The 18,124-nt window shown below is 41.3% G+C and overlaps 1 protein-coding gene across 1 annotated transcript in view; it reads left to right on the forward strand.

Annotated features, from left to right (window-relative positions):
• LOC309552635 (uncharacterized protein) overlaps positions 1 to 18,124 on the forward strand; it is a gene marked incomplete at its 3' end in the record, with an annotated part of 111,464 nt that overhangs the window by 10,326 nt on the left and 83,014 nt on the right. Inside the window, exons 3-6 of the mRNA XM_082253575.1 lie at positions 91 to 150; positions 3,830 to 3,889; positions 4,118 to 4,168; positions 13,398 to 13,463. Of these exons, the coding sequence (XP_082109701.1) occupies positions 91 to 150; positions 3,830 to 3,889; positions 4,118 to 4,168; positions 13,398 to 13,463 (237 nt within the window). The remainder of the gene's footprint in view (positions 1 to 90; positions 151 to 3,829; positions 3,890 to 4,117; positions 4,169 to 13,397; positions 13,464 to 18,124) is intronic.

An 18,124-nucleotide genomic window follows, 5' to 3' on the forward strand; every position in this document is an offset into this window, starting at 1 on the left:
TTTCTTTAAACATGCACACCCTAGTGTTAGAATGCACTTTGAAAGTAGAGTTGAAAACATTATTTTCTTTTGTATTTTTTTTATTAACAGAGTTCAAGTGAATTACTTCTAAGAACTGGCATGTTGGTTTGTCTTTATGACCAAGGACTGGTAATTACAAAATCCATTAACACAACTTTATTTCATGAAAGGTTAAAGCGTTATTAAGCCCAAAACCAATAATGTAATATATTGCAGCTTACCAATCATTAGATGAAGTGGCAGCATCAGTTTTCATTTTTTAGGCTTTTGCCGTCTGTTTTTACCTGGTGATATGACCAGTAACACCCCTCCTGTATAAGAATATCCCTACTCTGGAGGAAGGAGAAAAGGGGCACCTTTGAACAGCAGCAATGTCAGTCTGAGGGGAGGAAAGTGTTAAATGCGCTAGCAAATTTTAATATATTAACTGCTTCCCAACCACCTGCCACCTTTTTACTGCGGCAGGGTGGCTCTCCTGCGCAAACCAACGTAGACCTACGTCGGACGGGCGCGGGAAGCTAGGGGTCGAGCGCGCTCCGCCGGCAGTGTGCTATCAGCCCCACTCGGCAGCGGTGAAGCCGATGTACGTGTTAGGTGGCTCCGTTTGCCGCCCGACACCCGCGATCGTTCCCCGCTGAGAGAGAAGGATGGTCGGCTGTTGTAAACACAGCTGACCGCTCTTCTCCCTGAAATGATCACAGAGCTCATGTGATCCTTCTATATAGGAACATAGGTCTCTTTGGTCATTTCAGAAGCCACGCCCCCCCCACAGTTAGAATCACTCCCCTAGGCTCACATTTAACCCCTTGATCACCCACAGGGTTAAGTCCTTCCTTGCCAATGTCATTATTACAGTAACAGTGCATATTTTTAGCACTGATTACTGTAGTAATGTCATTGGTACCCCCAAAAGTGTAAAAAATGTCAGTTAGGGGTCTGATCTGTCCGCCACAATGTCGCAGTCCCACAAAAAAATCGCAGATCGCTGCCATTACTAGTAAATAAAAAAAAAAAAAAAACAATAAAAATGATATAAAATCTTTCCCATAGTAAGTAGACGCAATACATTTTGCGCAAACCAATCAAAATACCCTTATTGCGATTTTCTTTACCAAAAATATGTAGCAGAACACAGATTGGCCTAAAATGTTAAAAAATTTTGATTTTTAAAATTTTTTTTTTGAGAATGTTATATAGCAGAAAGTGAAAAATATTGAAAATATTGGGGGTTTTTTATCAGAATTGTTGCTCTTTTTTTGTTTATAGCGCAAAAAATAAAAATGGCACAGGTGATCAAATACCACCAAAAGAAAGCTCTGTTTGTGGGAAAAAAAGGACATCAATTTTATTTGGGTACAGTGTCGCACGACCGCGCAATTGTCCGTTAAAGTATCGTAGTGCCGAATCACAAAATAGGGCCTGGTCAGAAAGGGGGCAAATCCTTCCGGTCTTAAAGTGGTTAATAGAAGCTAACAGTTTATAAGCAATTACAGAAAAGGGTTTTGTTCTTTAGGGGATAAAGGTTTTACACTAATAATTAAAAGCTGATCATTGTAATCACCCCTGTCAGCGGTAAATGATTTGTTTGAACCCTCTAACTGCAGGACGGCTTGTTTTGTTGAAAAACCACAACCTTACTGGCAGAATGACCAGGATAAATAAAAGACAGAAAGATAGAAACAAATGTAACCACCAAATTCAAGAATTGGTAAGCAGCAAACTAAGAGTCGGTTCACACTATGGTGACACGACTCTGTACTACTTCGGGGGCGACTTGTGCATTCCCATGCACCACGACTTCGGAGCGACTTGCATGGACTTCACATAATGGAAGTCTATGCAAGTCGCTCCGAGGTCACCCCGAAGTAGTACAGGACCCTTTTTCTAAGTCGGGGCGACTTGTGTTGCTCCTATCAGAATGGGTCCTGTAGCAGTCAATGGACCGCGAGGGAGCGCGACTTGTCAGGCTGACAAGTCGCCTGACAAGTCGCGCTAGTGTGGACCAGCTCTTAATAAAATGTTTGCTTTGGGCTTTAATACCACCTTAATTGAATTTTTTGTTTAATGTAACTACTTTGTATTCTAGACTTCTTTGACTATCAGTGGCAGTCCTTCAGATCCTCCAAATCACTTGTTCACATCAAATGTTTCTTTAAGCTCATGCATGCTGAGCTTAAAAAAACTACAGTTCTCCTGGCAGAAAAAAACACTCATAAAGAGAATTTTTTGTACAGAGTTTAAATGATTTTAGAAGAGTTTTGATTTTTTTCTGTCAGTAAGCTCCAATCAGAAACGCAAATCAGAAAGGTTTTTTTTACCTGCCTCTAAACATTGAGCTCAAAATATGCCTGTAATCGTCCTAATGTGCATGGACACATAGGATAACATTGAGCTGCTTCTACAGGCAGAACACAAAACTCCTGTTTTAAGCCAATGTGCATGGAGCCTTTTTAAGGGTCAGTCTACTCAAAAGTGATATTGTAGTTAGGCCTCTTACACACAATACTCCTGTTTGAGCATCTTCTTTTGGCCTCTTGCACACAATACTCCTGTTTGAGCATCTATACATTTGCAGACATTTTTTTTTAAATGTATTTGCGCGTATTTGCGTGCATTGAGGCTTAAATTACTGACCAAAGATGCAGATTTTTCTGTTTTGTTCTTACTGAAGTATGCACAGCGCTTGTTTACGCACCTGTGTGCAGAGGCACATTACAATTAATGGGCTGCATTTTAGCTCAGAAAAAAAAGCTGTACTGAGCTTTTTCAAGCTGCAAGATGCTCAAACAGGATTATCGTGTGCAAGAGGCCTTATAGGTAAAACATTGAGGAATAAGCGAGTCTTTTTATTCAAATATTTTTTAGGGTTTTAAGCCCTGTCCACCTAGGAGTTCATTGGGCGTACCTTAATAAAAATAAAAAAAATCTAACTATTCCAACAGTTAGTGTGGGAACCTACCAATAAAAGCAACAGCAGGTGTGCAAAAGCAGGAATTGAAGCGCAGTTGTCTTAATAACAGAGCCCCCCATAGATATAAGAATCCATAAGGTAAATTAAAGTGTATTAAAGGCCAAATCTTTGTCCAAGCTAAGGAACATTATTCTCTCTCTTTGTCCTAGAGACCATTGTCATTTAGATAGAAAATAAGAAAAACTTTAAAATGTTGAGTTATGACCAGAACAGGAATAATGGTAAAAATGTCCAATAGTGACAACTAAAATATGTTTTACCTTCAATTCGGAGAGATTTCTTCTCACTTTCTGTTGTGTGTTCAGGACAGCAAGTAAACGGAAACTTCCCTGATAGAAAGCACAGATAAAAAAAACTCTATCTGAGGTTATAACCGTCCCATATTCCTTCCAAAATGAAAAAAAGTTTAGCTTTAGATATACTTTTACTCTCCACCATTCACCAAAAAGGAAAGTGTCACTTTTGTGTGGATTTATACTTAAATATGATTTTTTTCTTTTTATATAAAAATTACTTTATTAAATTTAATAAAGTATATATTTTAAGCATATTTTCCATGTCCAATCTTTTTAACCCTTGTGTATCAATATACATTGTTTCGAAAATAAAATGTGTTCACTCAAAATCAATAATATATTCACATTTTTTACTGACTATGCTTGTCTAGCTACTTTTCTGTCACTCTCAATCTGTAATCACAGCCTAATAGTACAGTATTTTTAGTTGTCTTGGTATGATACGTTTGTTACATATTGATTTGAGCAAAGTTTTTTAAATTTTACTAAGTTTAAAAATATAACCTAATATTAATATTATTAAATGTTTGATTTATAATAGGGAACAAAACTTAATGACGACAATTATGAAGCTCTTTATAAAGCATTAAAAGAAACTCTGGTAAGTTTTATTTTGATTTTGATTTAGATTTTTAATCCCTTTTCTTGAGTATTTGTGTCTGTGTGTGATATACACTGTATATATAATTATATATATAATTTTATATATATATATATATATATATATATATATATATATATATATATATATATATATTTTGGCTAGACGAAATTTCAGTGTATGTTTCTTATGCTGTAAATATGCTCTATCTGCACTATGATTTTACAGGTTAATACTTTGTGTGCTGTTGATGACGTTCTGCAAACAACTGATACTCTGGTAAATATATATTATCTGCATTTACTAGTGTTTTCTTAATTGTGTCTGTATGTATGTGTTACTATTATTGTTTTTAACATTTTTAACTTCCCCTTGATATTTATCATTTAGCCCTTAGATCACTTTTATAGTAAGGTAGCCAGCTGAATTTTGATCCATGCGTGGCCACTGCAGTTGAACAGAGGTTGATCTACTAACTGATTTCTGTTCAACCTTTCCGTCAGATAAAAGCCACTTGTACAGTGGCTATAGGCCTAATCTGTGTATTCTGACAGTGGGGGAGTCTCTCTGCTGTCAGAATACAATGGTGCAGCAGGGAGGATTCCCTCACCCCCCTTGAGCATGTAGATGAGGAATTGGTTTCAATTTTCCCTCTAAGCAATGTATGGCCAGCTTAGGCTTGGAAACATTCAGTAGAAAACTAAAGCAAAATTATAACAAAATATATTATCATATAACTTTTCACATTGGTATTTTATTTAGTCAGAAGAAGAATTACTGAATCAGTTCATTATAAATCAATTTCTATGTCCTATGAATATTTTGAATATTTTATCTAATTCATATTTGAGTTATCTATTCTTCATCCATTTTGAAATCATACGATAGAATCTTGGTTAGGTTCTCCATACATTTAGTAGGGAAGATTATCATTTATCTTTGTAATAGCTGTGTCAGATTGACATGCTTGGAATGTTGGTGCTCTATCCCTGCCATGGACTTCCTGAAAAAGATAAGAAGTCAGCAGGTGAACTTTTCACTAGCCACATCAAACTGAATTATTACTGTTGGCCTTTACAGTAATTTTCAATATACAGGTATAGTTGACAATTACACAGCTGGGTACCTTACACATGTATTCCTACCCTGACTGCAGATGGCAAGCCTTTAGTAGTGTAGTGTACATAAGGATGGGCTTTATGTTCGAGTCGAACCTAAAGTTAGACTCAAACATCGGATGTTCGTGTGTTCGCTGAACACACAAACACCCGGGACGCTCGGCGGGAAGTTTGCCGGCCGATGAGCACCCCATAATGCATTGTGTGATTGCAGTGCATATGATTGGCCAAAGCATGCACCTGACCTGTATGCTTTGGCCAATCACAGCACAATGTCCTGTCAGAGCCATGACTGGCCAAAGGCAGTGTGCCGTTAGCCAACCACGCCCCACAATATACAAGACTGCTGCTTACACGGCAGTGTGTGACAATGGAGATTAGGAAGGTAGTTAGTGGATAGTGGGGGAGGTTCAGTCAAATTAGTGCAGTCAGTGTAATGTACAGACATATTCCACTTTTAAAATGTATGGATATGTTGTAGTCCTGGGTCCCCTCTTGGTGTTTCCCAACTTGGGTGTCCCTGTCACTTATGGTTCGTGAGCAATGCCATGTCAAGCTGACAGAGATTTCCCAAAGATACCAATGTTAAAGACAGGGAGCAGTGCCATGTCAAGCTGACCAAGATTTCCTATAGACACCAATGAGAACGGAAAGCTGAAAATTGGTCTAGGTAGGAAGGGGGTGAAAGTGCCCTGTATTTAAGTGTTTAAGGGGAACCTTATGACAGAATTTTTAAAAAATTGGTGTGGGGACCCCCCAAAATTCATACCAGACCCTTATCCGAGCATGCAGCCTGGCAGGCCAGGAAAGGGGGGGGGGGTGAGCCATACCAGGCCACTCAATGTGTGGAGGGTGTTTTGGGGTGCCCCCAAAAGCACCTTGTCCTCATGTTGATGGGGACAAAGGCCTGTTCCCGACAACCCTTGGCTGTGATTGTAGGGGCCTGCGGGTGGGGGGTTTATCAGAATCCGGAAGCCCCCTTTAAAAAGGGGGCCCCCATATTCCGGTGGTACCCGATACCCATTCACATTGGTGGGTGGGATCTGGGGGCCCCTTGTTAAAGGGGGCTACCAGATTCTGATAATCCCCCCACCTGCAGACCCCCACAACCACAGCCCAGGGTTGTCAGGAAAGAGGCCCTTGTCCCCATCAACATGTGGACAAGGTGCTTTAGGGTGAGGGGGCAGAGCCCCCCCTGCCCCAAAGTACCCATCCCCCATATTGAGGGCATGTGGCCTGGTATGGTTCAGGAAGGGAGGGCTCTCGCCCCCCCCCCCCTTTCCTGACTTGCCAGGCTGCATGCTTGGATAAGGGTCTGGTATGGATTTTTTTTTACATTTTGGTGTGGAGTTCCCCTTGAAATTCATACCAGACCAGAAGGGACTGGTATGGGCTGGGGGAGGGGGGGATGGGGGTCCCTACAGTCGGCAATGCATTACAGCCATGAGCAAGTTTAAATTACATTCTTTTCTTTAGGAATATCAGTGTTGCTGCAGCCGGCTCTATACATCGTACAGAGACAGTGGGGTTGCTTTAATAATGTTTAAAAATCAGTTCACTTTGCAAGGGAATTTTCCCCAGAGCTTAATACAGTTCTTTAATTTGCAAAGAATACCTAAGCATATCCAAGGAAAAAAATGCATTTTGCTTGCACATGATTGAATTATAAAAGTTAGCACAATTTCACCTCATTCACTAAGCTGTGAGGAAAATTCCCTTGCAAAACGCAACTTCCTTTACAAGATTAACAGTCTGGTTGCCTTTAGTAAACTAACCCCACTGACCTAGGATGTCCTAGGACAACTATAGCAGCTGAGTTTGGAAACTGAACAGGCACCTGTTGATTTTCTTCTGTGGTGTCATCATAAGGAACAAGATGATCTAAAGAGTCATGCTAATTAAACTAATTATACTTATAACACTAACTACATACCTCCTACATATGAATTTTAAATAGAACAAAACAAAGGCCCTATCACATGCACACACCCGCATCTATGTACAAATTATGTTTAGCTTTTGCCTCCTGGAATTTATCATCCAAAGAGTGTATTAGTACTTTAACCTTCCTAGCGGTATTCCCGAGCGTGACTCGGGGTTAGATTTTAGAGCCAAAAGCGGTAACCTCGAGCCACACTCGGGGTACTGCTAGGAAGATCGCTGGATCCTGGTAGAGGTTTTACTTACCTTTTCTCCGGGATCCAGCGAAGAATGCGGGCGGTATGCGGCGGTGGAGCTTCCTCCCGATCGTCTGCGAGCCCCGGCTTCTGTCTCCGGCGACGTGACGTTCGCCGGGGGGTGGAACCGGCGGCAAATTCAAATGAGAAACACACCAAACACACTGATACAATTCAAAATAAAATAAAATTACATTGCCCCCCAGGGGCCTTTCCTGCAGTTTTACTGTACTTTTTATATATATATATATATATATATATATATATATATATACGTATATATTTATATATATATACACATAATTCTTGTGAATGAGCAGCCCAAACCAACTGTATACATTTATTATATATATTATTTATATATATATATATACAGTTGGTTTGGGCTGCTCATTCACAAGAATTGCATGCAAAATAATGGTACCGCTTTCAGCACCTAAAATCCAAAAGAATCATACCGCCAGGGAGGTTAATGAACAGTTTCAATAATTGCAAGCCTTATATCACTGACGAAGGATATCTTATGCGTTAGGTGATTGCAGTTATATTAGTGCACTAGCAGCAAAAATAATTTGGGCTTTCATTTGGTGGTAAATGGTAATGGATATCTCCAACCTTTTTTTTTTTTTTATCAAAGGAAAACTGGCCCAATATAGTATAGTTTTTTTTTTTAGCTGTTTAATTCTTGATACTACCATAACCTACCACTAAAGAATAACCTAAAATAAATTATGCTGCTCCCGATGATCGCAGGGATACCACATATGTGCATGTTAGTTGCTGTATGTGCCCATAGTGCAGCCCAGAATCAATAGTGTGCATGTTGCTTTTTTTAATCCTGCCCAAAAATATACTGACAATGACCATTGACCCTGACCTTTGACCCTTACTTGACCCAAACTCTAACCCTGACACTGAAAAAGATCAACCCTTGATTTAGGTATTTTTTTTTTTATTTTCAATCAGAGGCTATCACAGTGATCAGGTTAGTACGGGACCCAGGGCTCCCAGTGAGACCCCGGTCTCTGTGCAAGGAGAGCACTGTGTAGCACACTCCCTGCACAAAGAAAGATATGCATATATGCAGCCCCACGAAAAAAAAAAGCCCACTCCAGCGAGGCCGCATTTGTACATACTGTTGGTGGAAAAAAAGGAGAAAATTGCCTTTAGATGAGGTGGACCCAATAGTCATGAAACTCAAGTTGAAATGTATCTGGTTTATTGTGTAGAACCAATATATAAAAGTAAAACAACATGAATGTTTGACATACACAAAACAGAACATGGTCATACAAATATATTAAAATGTCTCATGATAGTAACAATATGCACATCAATACAAATGTCTTGAAACTCGACGCACGTTTCATGGGTCACATTGCCCACTCGTCAGGAGTGTAAGTGTGCAGGTAAATCTGAAAATAAATTATTATAGTTGTATTATAAACATGCAGGGTAAATGGCTATTGGAGTATGAATGCTCAATGACCCATGTGGGGAGACAACATACTCACAAAAATAGCCGCGTCATTGAGCTTAGAAACAGTGCATCCATACGGCGGCGGCCAAATAGTCCAACAGGGAGCTGAGGGTGCAGGATCCAGAGGCATTGTGTCAATTCAAGGAGAGCAATGAGAATGTTTTGTAAGTATATCAAACACCTGGCCAGTCTCTAAATAAAAAAGTATAAATGTAAGTAAGTGAGCAGCTACTTCCTGTAGGATAGCAGCCAATAAATGATAATGGTCATAAATATATATATATATATATATATATATATATTGGCTATATCAGAGACATGAATGTGGACCAGGGAATGAAAATAAATAACCAGAGAGTGAGAAAGGGTGCCTGGGTGGATTAAGGTAAACCAAGTGGATAAAGATGAGAAGATTTGTTGAAAGACTAAGTAAGACCAATGACCATGGAGTGCATGTGTGAAGTGATAAAATAAAGACATGAGGAAAGAGAGAGAAGTGGAGAAAAAAGGGGAAAAAAAGGTTTGAGAATGAGTTGAAGGTGCTGTTGGTGGAAAGGAGTTAATTACAATTGCTGTGTATGTTTTTTTCTTTTTTTTTCCTAACAGATTACCTAACATTTCTTCCTCATTTTTTTGCCATCACACAGCTAACGTGATCACTGTGCTAATAGGGAGGGGCAGGGGGTCAAACAAGGAGTCTGTGCAGGTACCCAGTATCCTCTTTATCAACCAATGAGGTCAGCAGTTGGTAGGATGCTGGTGGCTGACCAGCCTGGTGCCCAAGGTTGTAAAATTGCACAATATAAACCTTTGCCTTTGTGTAACACAAAGCAATTTTGATCCACCTGTTGGCTTGTACACAATGTTTGGGCAATTTGGAGCAATTTTTAGGCATTCTGCCAAGGCACCCCTGAAGAATCTAGAAGGCACCCTGGTTGAAAAAGGCTGCTCTAGTGTATGTACAACATATCACGTAGCTCTCTATACAGTATGTACTTTGATGTATGCACTTTATTAGCAGATTCTTATTTGGACATTTTGCATGATTTTTGTGCATATATTCCAATGGCTTTATCACAGTGTTTGAGATGACAACTGCGCCAGACCTTTCTCTTCCTTGATGGCATAGACTACTACACACACCGATGCACTGGGCAACCACACTGAGTCCAGTCCCTTTTCCTTATTGGGAGGCTTAGTAGGTTTCCACACTTACTCCTTCTGTCAGGGGTAGTGTGCCCCGTTCCCATTATGTTGATTAAGTCCCCAAATTATTTTATTTGGCTGTTAGTATACTGATTCATGTTAAATACAGTTGTACTGTATGTATTCCTAACTTTGTGCACTCTTTGTGTTTTCTGTGGATCTACTGTCCATGCCCTGTCTAGGCTGCTATTCATTCTCTCACACTTGTTTTTTTTTTTTGTGTTTAGTCTTTTGCAGCATTTTTTGTGGCTATTTTCTAATTTTTCATTTGAGATGACCTGTCATTATCTTGCCCTAACAAAAACAATATCCTATTATGTTATTACTATATGTTATGTTACAAATTATGGGTGGTTCATTCCTGCCAGGTGTTTGCCATGTGCACTGACTGCCATCTTGTGAGGACTAAAAATATTCTTTGCTTTTTCTACATTTTTTTCTCCGTTTAACATTTTTATGCAGGCCATATCCATATAGTTTTTTTTTTCAGCTAGGATGTAATTTATTTAGTTTTTTTTTGGTGGACTATCATGATTTGTTTCTATTGTGACCTTTCTTTGACCTCTATCCATGAGGCGTCTGCAGAACTTTTTTTTAGGTTGGGGGGGGGGGGCATCATTGACAAGGTCACCCATGCTCCGCCCCTTTTCAATAATGTCATGAAGGGGAGGGCTTATACTTATTTCGAGTATTTGTTTTTAAACGGCAGCATTTATTTTTAAAGCATTTGTTAACCCAAAAAAAAAAATTGATCCTGTTCCCTTAAAGCATGTTATACAGCACAGTGCTTGTGCTGTGTAATTTGGCACCTTATATCATCTAAAATACTTGGCTGATCCTGCCTGGTCATGTCCTCCCCTCTGTAAACTGACCACGGTATACCATGACTGCTGAGCCCTGACACCGTGGTCAGTTTACGTGGCTTTGACATCCACAGCCCCCCTGTCATCCTCTGTCCTCTCTCCCCTTCCCTCTCTCCCCTTCCCTCCCTGCCTGTCTGCTCCTGTGTCAGTGCCCCCCCCCCCCCCCGCTGTAGTTTCATTTAAAGTTTCATATCCTGTCTACAGTCTGTTGATTAATCCTGTGTATCCTTTGTCTGTGCCATTCTTTATAAGTTTCAGAGGGCAAATCGCCGCACAAATGACCCGCTGCCTCTCTCCCCCTCCCCTCCTGACGTCAGCGAGGAATCCTCGGCCCAGCCCGCAGCAAGCAGCTGTCAGACGGGGAGAGGAGAGAGCCGACGGGTCACTTGAGCGGTGCTGGTCGCTCTGAAAACTGGTAAAGATTGTGTTATTTTTTAAAACAGATACACAGGCACACAGGATTACTAAACAGACCAGACAGGATGGTAAAGTGGCTTAACAGCCACTTTAAAGTCCCCTACTTGCGGACGCCCATGACTCTATCCTATATTTTTTTTACATTTCCACTGTGTGATACCATCAGTGGGGGTGTGTGTTGGTGGGTGTGATTTTGAGTTCTGTAGTTTAATCACCTCCATGTTTTAGTGTCTTGAGAAAGACAGACTGAGCTCCATCGAAACATTGACAATAAAATGATGTTGCTTTGACCCACTAGTATCTGATTTTGATTTGTATCAATCTTTGATAGTTAAGTGTCAAGTATTTTATGAATATGACCAAGGAAAAAAAGGGCCCTTGTCAAAATACCAGCAAAGTACTGATAGGCACTTTGGTACCAACAAAATATTTTAATCAAGAATGGATGGAAATGTCCTAAGGTTCAAGTAAACATGCTACCTCTGTCATTGATGAATAAGTAAAAGGATTCTTTGGACTCTTTTACCTGTTTCCCCATGGTCACAGCCAGCACTAAAATTTGCCGTTGTTTGCAACCAAGGGGACGAGTGTCATCACTCCACCAGTCATGTTACAGTGCTCAGGCCTAGTTATGGGCTGCTGAGGGGGTCACATGCTTCAGCCAACCAAATAAAAAACCTGAACGTATTCCCCCATCCACACAAGGTAGGTGTGTTTTTGTATTCTTATAGCAGGAACTCTTCCGCTGTTAGAATACACTAATCAGCGCTGTTGCTGATTGACTGCTGACACTGATTAAATGAAAATTTCCCAACATCCCATTTGACAAAAGAAAAACCTTATATCGACTTCTGTTGAGCGTGAACAGCCATAGATGCAGTGGTGTATTTAGGTTTTGTGCTGCCCTAGGCCTGACTAAACTTGTGCAGCCCCTAATTTAAATATGACCCACCCCTTCCTGTAAAGACCACACCCCTTCCTGTTTATGACCCGCCCTGTCATCTGTAAACCACAGACCACAACCAGTCTATCAGTGCCCATCAATCCAGCCTCATCAGTGCAGCCTTATTACTGCCCATCAGTGCGGCCTCATCAGTGGCCACCAGTTCCCATTAGTGCAGCCTATCAGTGCATATCAGTGCCGCCTCATCAGTGGCCATCAGTGAAGCCTATTAGTGCCCATCAGAACCGGCAGGTAGCAGTGTGACCGCTTTATGGGGGTGACAGACTGATTTGCCCCATAGGACTGGCACTATACTAAAAGTGTAGTGCAAGCTGGAGGGGACCCTTTTTGTGTGGGAGCCAGGAGGAGGCTGCTTTTTTGTTCCTTGTGGGGTGCAGCTTTTTGCTGCCCCCCTGCAAAGTGCTGCCCTAGGCCTGGGCCTTGTTGGCCGAGGCCAAGATACAGCACTGCATAGATGGATCGAAATTCGGCCTGTTCCTGCTGAATCGGCTGAATTTTGATCCACCTATGGTCAGTTTAAGGGCAAAAACAAACAGGATCTTCCAGCAGTCACAGGGATACTAGCAAACAAGCCTAGAGTCCTGGGTTGACAACATTCCAGAGGGAGGTGGGAGTTGGATAATTGTTGTTAATAATCTGTTAAAGTAAAAACAAAAAATTATCACAAGGTATTAGAATCTTGCTGATGAGAAGAAGACTGAGTAATGTTTGTGAATCTCACACCTGGCAAATCTGAAAGATTCAGGTCAAATTTCAATCTAAGATGCTCTAGTCACTGATTTCTACATACAACCTACAAGAATAACACAAATACCACAAGAATCTGTGTTCACAAAGTGCACTATTCTTCTCCAACAAAAATATTAATAGTAAGTAGAAAAAAAATGATAACACCAAAAGACATTTTTACAATTAATAATTGTTACGTCTTTAGATCTATGAAAAATGATCTATTAATACTGTTGTCTTCTTTTGGGTGGGCTGGTTTAGCCAAAATAGCAAATCCCCAACCATACAACCAGAAAAATGTGTAAGATCATTAATGATCAGTTGGTAATAAACTATATGGGTGTTAGGCAGTTAGGGATAAGATTTAAAGCCAAAAGGAATGTAGGATTTGGGTGCATTGTATTATAATTAATATTATGATGATGATGATGATCAGTAGTAGTAATAATAATAATATTAATAAAGATATACGTTTTTCTTTTTTAATTGATTTTAGTGCAACTAACATGTTTACATTATGCTGTATTCTTTATTTTTATCTAATCCCAATTTAGCAAAAACTTGCTACACCTACCTCTGACCTTGTTAAAATGCTAGTTGAGCTTCTTAGACCAATCCTGGTAAGTTCTTGACTTTTTTTCCTTATTATGCGTGTTTTACTTCTCTGCAGTGTATTTATGGTTTACTCAGATGGGATAGATCATTTTGCATACAGAATAATCTTTCATTTCTCCATCTTTGCTTTGGAAAACATTATAAGTTAAAGATGATTGTATAGGCAGATCCTGTAAATGTTTGCCTTTTATTCAATGGAGTAACTGGTTAGAAATTATTCCACTTTGGGTTAAGTTTTTCTGAGTACTTTTTCAGACTGTTGTATTTTCAGAAATAAAGATTGTTGAGAAAATCCTCACCTGAATTTGGTTTATAAAATATTATAGTGGTGTTTTTGTATTACCAGTTTAAAGATTTGTGTGCAATTTTATAAGTTTGCTTATTTTTTATTTTTTTTTTCCAAAAAGTTTTTATTGAAGAATTGTAAAAAATATAAAGAAAACATGCAGTCTCTTATAAATCAATGTATAAACAATACATTTAAGGTGCAGCAACATAGCTGAATAGAAAGATAGTACATATAATCTGACATTAACAGAATAGCCATGTATGACACGTAATGAGAAATTCAACCTTTTAACCAAAACTCAACAGGAGTGGTCGTCAATACTGAGTCTACGGGGAGACTTGGAACAGAAGGAGTCTCAAGTTGAGGCGTAAATGTGTTATAATCAGAGTACTATTTGAACCATATTACAGTAAAGTGTGGAACAATAGCTACGTCTCGGTGTATGTGGTTTTAAGGTATTAAACAGGGGGTGTGTTGTTGATATCAAAGTGCTATCAGTAGGAAAGTTGATATGTCAATCACTTAGCTGGTATATTATATATCTATGACTATATGTAAGAGCGAGAACCCTTAGCGAGAGGCGGAACCTCCAGGGGGGAGAAACCACCTACCCACCAAGTGTGGGTGGAAAATGGGGGTGGGGAGGAGGAGAAAGAGGGGAAGGGAAGAAGAAGGTGAAGAGGTGAGGGAAAGAGTCCGCAGCCTCTGCCTCACGAGCCTGGAGGGATGAAGATATTATCAAGACCGATAATAGGTGGTGATAGGAGGTGGGGTTGGCATGCGGCTTAATGCATTGTGCTCTGCAATCTTCTCCCACTTGCAACCCTTGTTTAGTGGCAAGAGGGATCTATAGGTGTGTTTTTAGTCTTAGTATGCGTGCGAAAAGCCATGGGTTATCATGATGTGTAAGGCAATGTATGTGTGAACGGATATATAGGAGAAAGGTGAATCATAATCCAGTATCTAGGGGTTTCGTCTGTCGAGACAGGAGTGATAGTTAGAGATGTGTGGTTTCGGGGTTCTCGAAAGGATTTCCAGGGAGCCCAAGTGTGAGCGTATGTGATTGTCCTATCCCGGGCGATCGCCACTAATTCCTCTAGTCTAGCAATTTTGTCCATTTTGTTGAGCCACTCCTGTTTATCAGGAGTTATGTCTGATTTCCAGTGGATTGGGATGCAGGCTTTGGCCGCATTAAGTAGGTGTGGAGTGAGAGATTTACAATATCTGTGTGGGGGAACGTTAGTAAAGTTTAGCAGGTATTGGGCGGGAGAGTAAGGGATATCGATTTTCAGGTCTTTTGTGATGGTGTCATGAACAGATCTCCAGAACGGCTGTACTTTTGGGCATGTCCAGTAGATGTGAATGAGTGTTCCTGTGTCGGATTGGCATCTCCAGCATGTGTCGGTGATGTCTGAGTTATATTTGTGTAGGAGTGATGGGGTTCTGTACCATCTAGTTAGCAACTTGTTGCAATTTTCTTGTGTAGAAACGTTGAGGGAACCTTTATGGGCAATATGACATAGATTCTGCCAGTCTTTTTCAGAAAAAGAGAGGTTGAGGTCTGATTCCCATCTGGGCTTAGCCTTGTTGGTATTTTCTCGGGTATCTGAGGCCAGGAGATTGTACGTCAACGAGATAAGGGTACGTTTGGGCGAGGCGTGTATACATAGTTTCTCAAATGGGATGAGGTCTCTGGATAGGGTGCCATTGTGGTTCAGGGATTTAAGGAAGTGTCTAATTTGGAAGTAGGTCCAATTGGGGATAAGGGAGGATGCGGTGGATGGTTTAATCTGAAGACAGTCCAGGAAGGCGCCTTTATTGAAAAAGCGAAACGCTTCAATGGAGTCTTCACCCCAGCAATCTCGTAGGAAGGAGTGGGACATACCCGGAGGAAAGTCTGGATTGTGGTTGGCACACAATCGAGGTAAAGAAGAATGTAGGAGAAAGGTGCCGGCCAGCCTGAGAGGAGAGGTTGAGATCTTTCGTTCTATCGGGAGTAGAGCTGTTAAAAATGAAATTGAGGGTAACTGGGGAGCAAGCCCAGCTGATACCTTTGTGAGGGGTGGGAGCAAGGAGTCTACAAGAAGCCATATGGGGAGGGAGGTACACAATATACTCTATGGGGAGCATGGTATAGAATTGGGGGCCTCCAGGTAAATCCGGGTCAAGGGGGGTGTAGTAGGTCGGTCGTTCAACCCATTGCCGAGTGAAGTGGTGAGGCCATAGTCTAAGATTATTCTAAATGTCTGGAGTTGGTTTAGAGGAGGGTATGAAAAAACAGTCTCAAGCATATATAATACATTATTATATTATTCATACAATTAGTTTTTGTCTCCCGGTGTGAGTGTTAAGTAGTGCATTTAATATATGGAAACCCCTTGGGGGACTACTTTGGGTGTAAGAAGGACATGGGAGAGAGAAGGGATTGTAACCACTTAACTCTTTCTGCTTAGAAGAAAATAGAGCAGATGAGAGCGGGTTTCAAAGTCTTTGACCATAAGTGGTATGATAAAATGGATGTTGCGATCAGGGTCACTCCCGCAAATCCGTCCAATCGGATGTGCAAGGTAACGATGCACGGGAACTCAGTCAGACCACGGGTCCATGCTATTTTATATATATATATATATGTTTTTGTTTTTTTTTCCCATTTTTCCAAGAGGCTCCCTCCCCCCCTCTCTCTCCCATGAACCCCACCGCGGAAAGAGTGTCTAAGAGCAGGGTATATTCCAATCCAATCATAAATTGGGTGCAAAGAGTACAATAATAACATGTTCATCTAGTGCGTAATAGATGGTCCCAACAGAGATACTAAAGTGCTAGACAGAAACAGAGATTTCGCTATTACGCTTTCCCTCTGGTCCCCCCCAAAAAAAAAAGAAGAAAAGAAAAATGGGGGGGGGGAAAGGGGAAGAACATATAGAGGTGTGATGGTTAATGGCAAGGCAGTCTCTGGTGTGTGGGTTACGGTTTAGGGGGGAGAATCATACCCGTTTATGGAGGTAGTTCGTGTGGTGTAAGGTACATTACCCATCCTAAGAAGAAGGAGCAGATTGCAAGGAGAACTGAAGGCAGGGAAGTTCTGGTAGGGAACGTTGACCAAGATCTTCGGCTGAAGGAGGCGATGTATGTGACTGGATGGTCATAGGGTGAGAAGGATCAACAGGCGTAGATCTGGAACCAAATTCGTGTTCAGGTCGTAGTCTGTAGGAAAGAGCAAATGGGGGCAGGTAGGGATTGGAGATGAGTGGGATAGGTTGAAGAAGCGAAAAAGTAAGAGAAAGGGCGAGATGGGGCGAGGATAAGGGCAGGAGAGTCAGGTAGCTTAGGTTGAAGCGCTTCATTCTTGTCTCGGGCGACGATGAACTGGGGAAGCCGTTGGGCTAAGGATATCTTGATTCCTGTGACGGTTTGACGATTCTGTGCCAGGGGAAGATGCTCTGGGACGTCTGATTTGGAAATCATCCCTCTTTGGAACTGCGTCCATCGATGTTGATCTTCGTAGGCTTTGGGTGTTGAGAGGTCTATACCAATCAGGCAGGTCAATGCGTGGGATGTTCAGCGTACTACAGAAAGTAGGGAGTTCTTCCGGTATTCGCAAGTTGGCAGTGTGCCCGTTTGACGAAGCGGATAGGCAGAACGGAAATTTTCAACGATACTGGATATTTCTAGATCTCAGAGAATCTAGTAGAGGACGCAAGTCTCTTCTACGCTGAAGGGTTATCGGAGAGAGATCTTGGAAAATTTTTATTTCCGAGCCATGGTATAGAAGAGAACGGCGATCTCTTGTCCTCCTCAGGACATCTTCCTTTAGTCTAAAATTGACTACGCAGCAGATGATGTCTCTCGGGGGGTCTGTATCTCTCGGTTTGGGTCTTAAGGCTCTGTGGAGACGTTCAAATTCAATGGGGGTTTCGAGAGGTCTTCCCAGGGCATCATTAAAGATGGCAGTGGTGGCCCTCATAATTTGCGTTTGGTCCACCGACTCTGGGAGGCCCCTTACCCCTAAGTTATGGCGCCGGCCTCTATTGTTCAGGTCCTCGAGGTGTCTTTGCAGATCTCTAAATTGGGCATCATGAGAATGCATCGTATGTGTCAGGGATTGGATGGAGTCGTCCTGTGAGAGGATTTTTTCCTCCACCTCTGTCACTCTCACAGTGATGGAATTGAAGTCTCTCTTCAATTCTGCTACTGCCATAGCCAGTGAGGCCTTCAGTTCGTCTACAATGGAGCGGAGGTCAGGGAGGGTGATGGGTAGCGGTGGAGGGGTAGAATTAGCCGGTGCCAAGGTGTCCATGGCTGAGGGTAAGTTACCTTGGGGTGTTGGTGCGGTTTGCTCTCCTGTAGCGTTTGAATTGGAGGCTGCTCGGACCGCGT

Source organism: Pelophylax lessonae (genome assembly GCF_965119305.1).
Source record: "Pelophylax lessonae genome assembly, chromosome: 4".
NCBI classification, from domain to species: domain Eukaryota; kingdom Metazoa; phylum Chordata; class Amphibia; order Anura; family Ranidae; genus Pelophylax; species Pelophylax lessonae.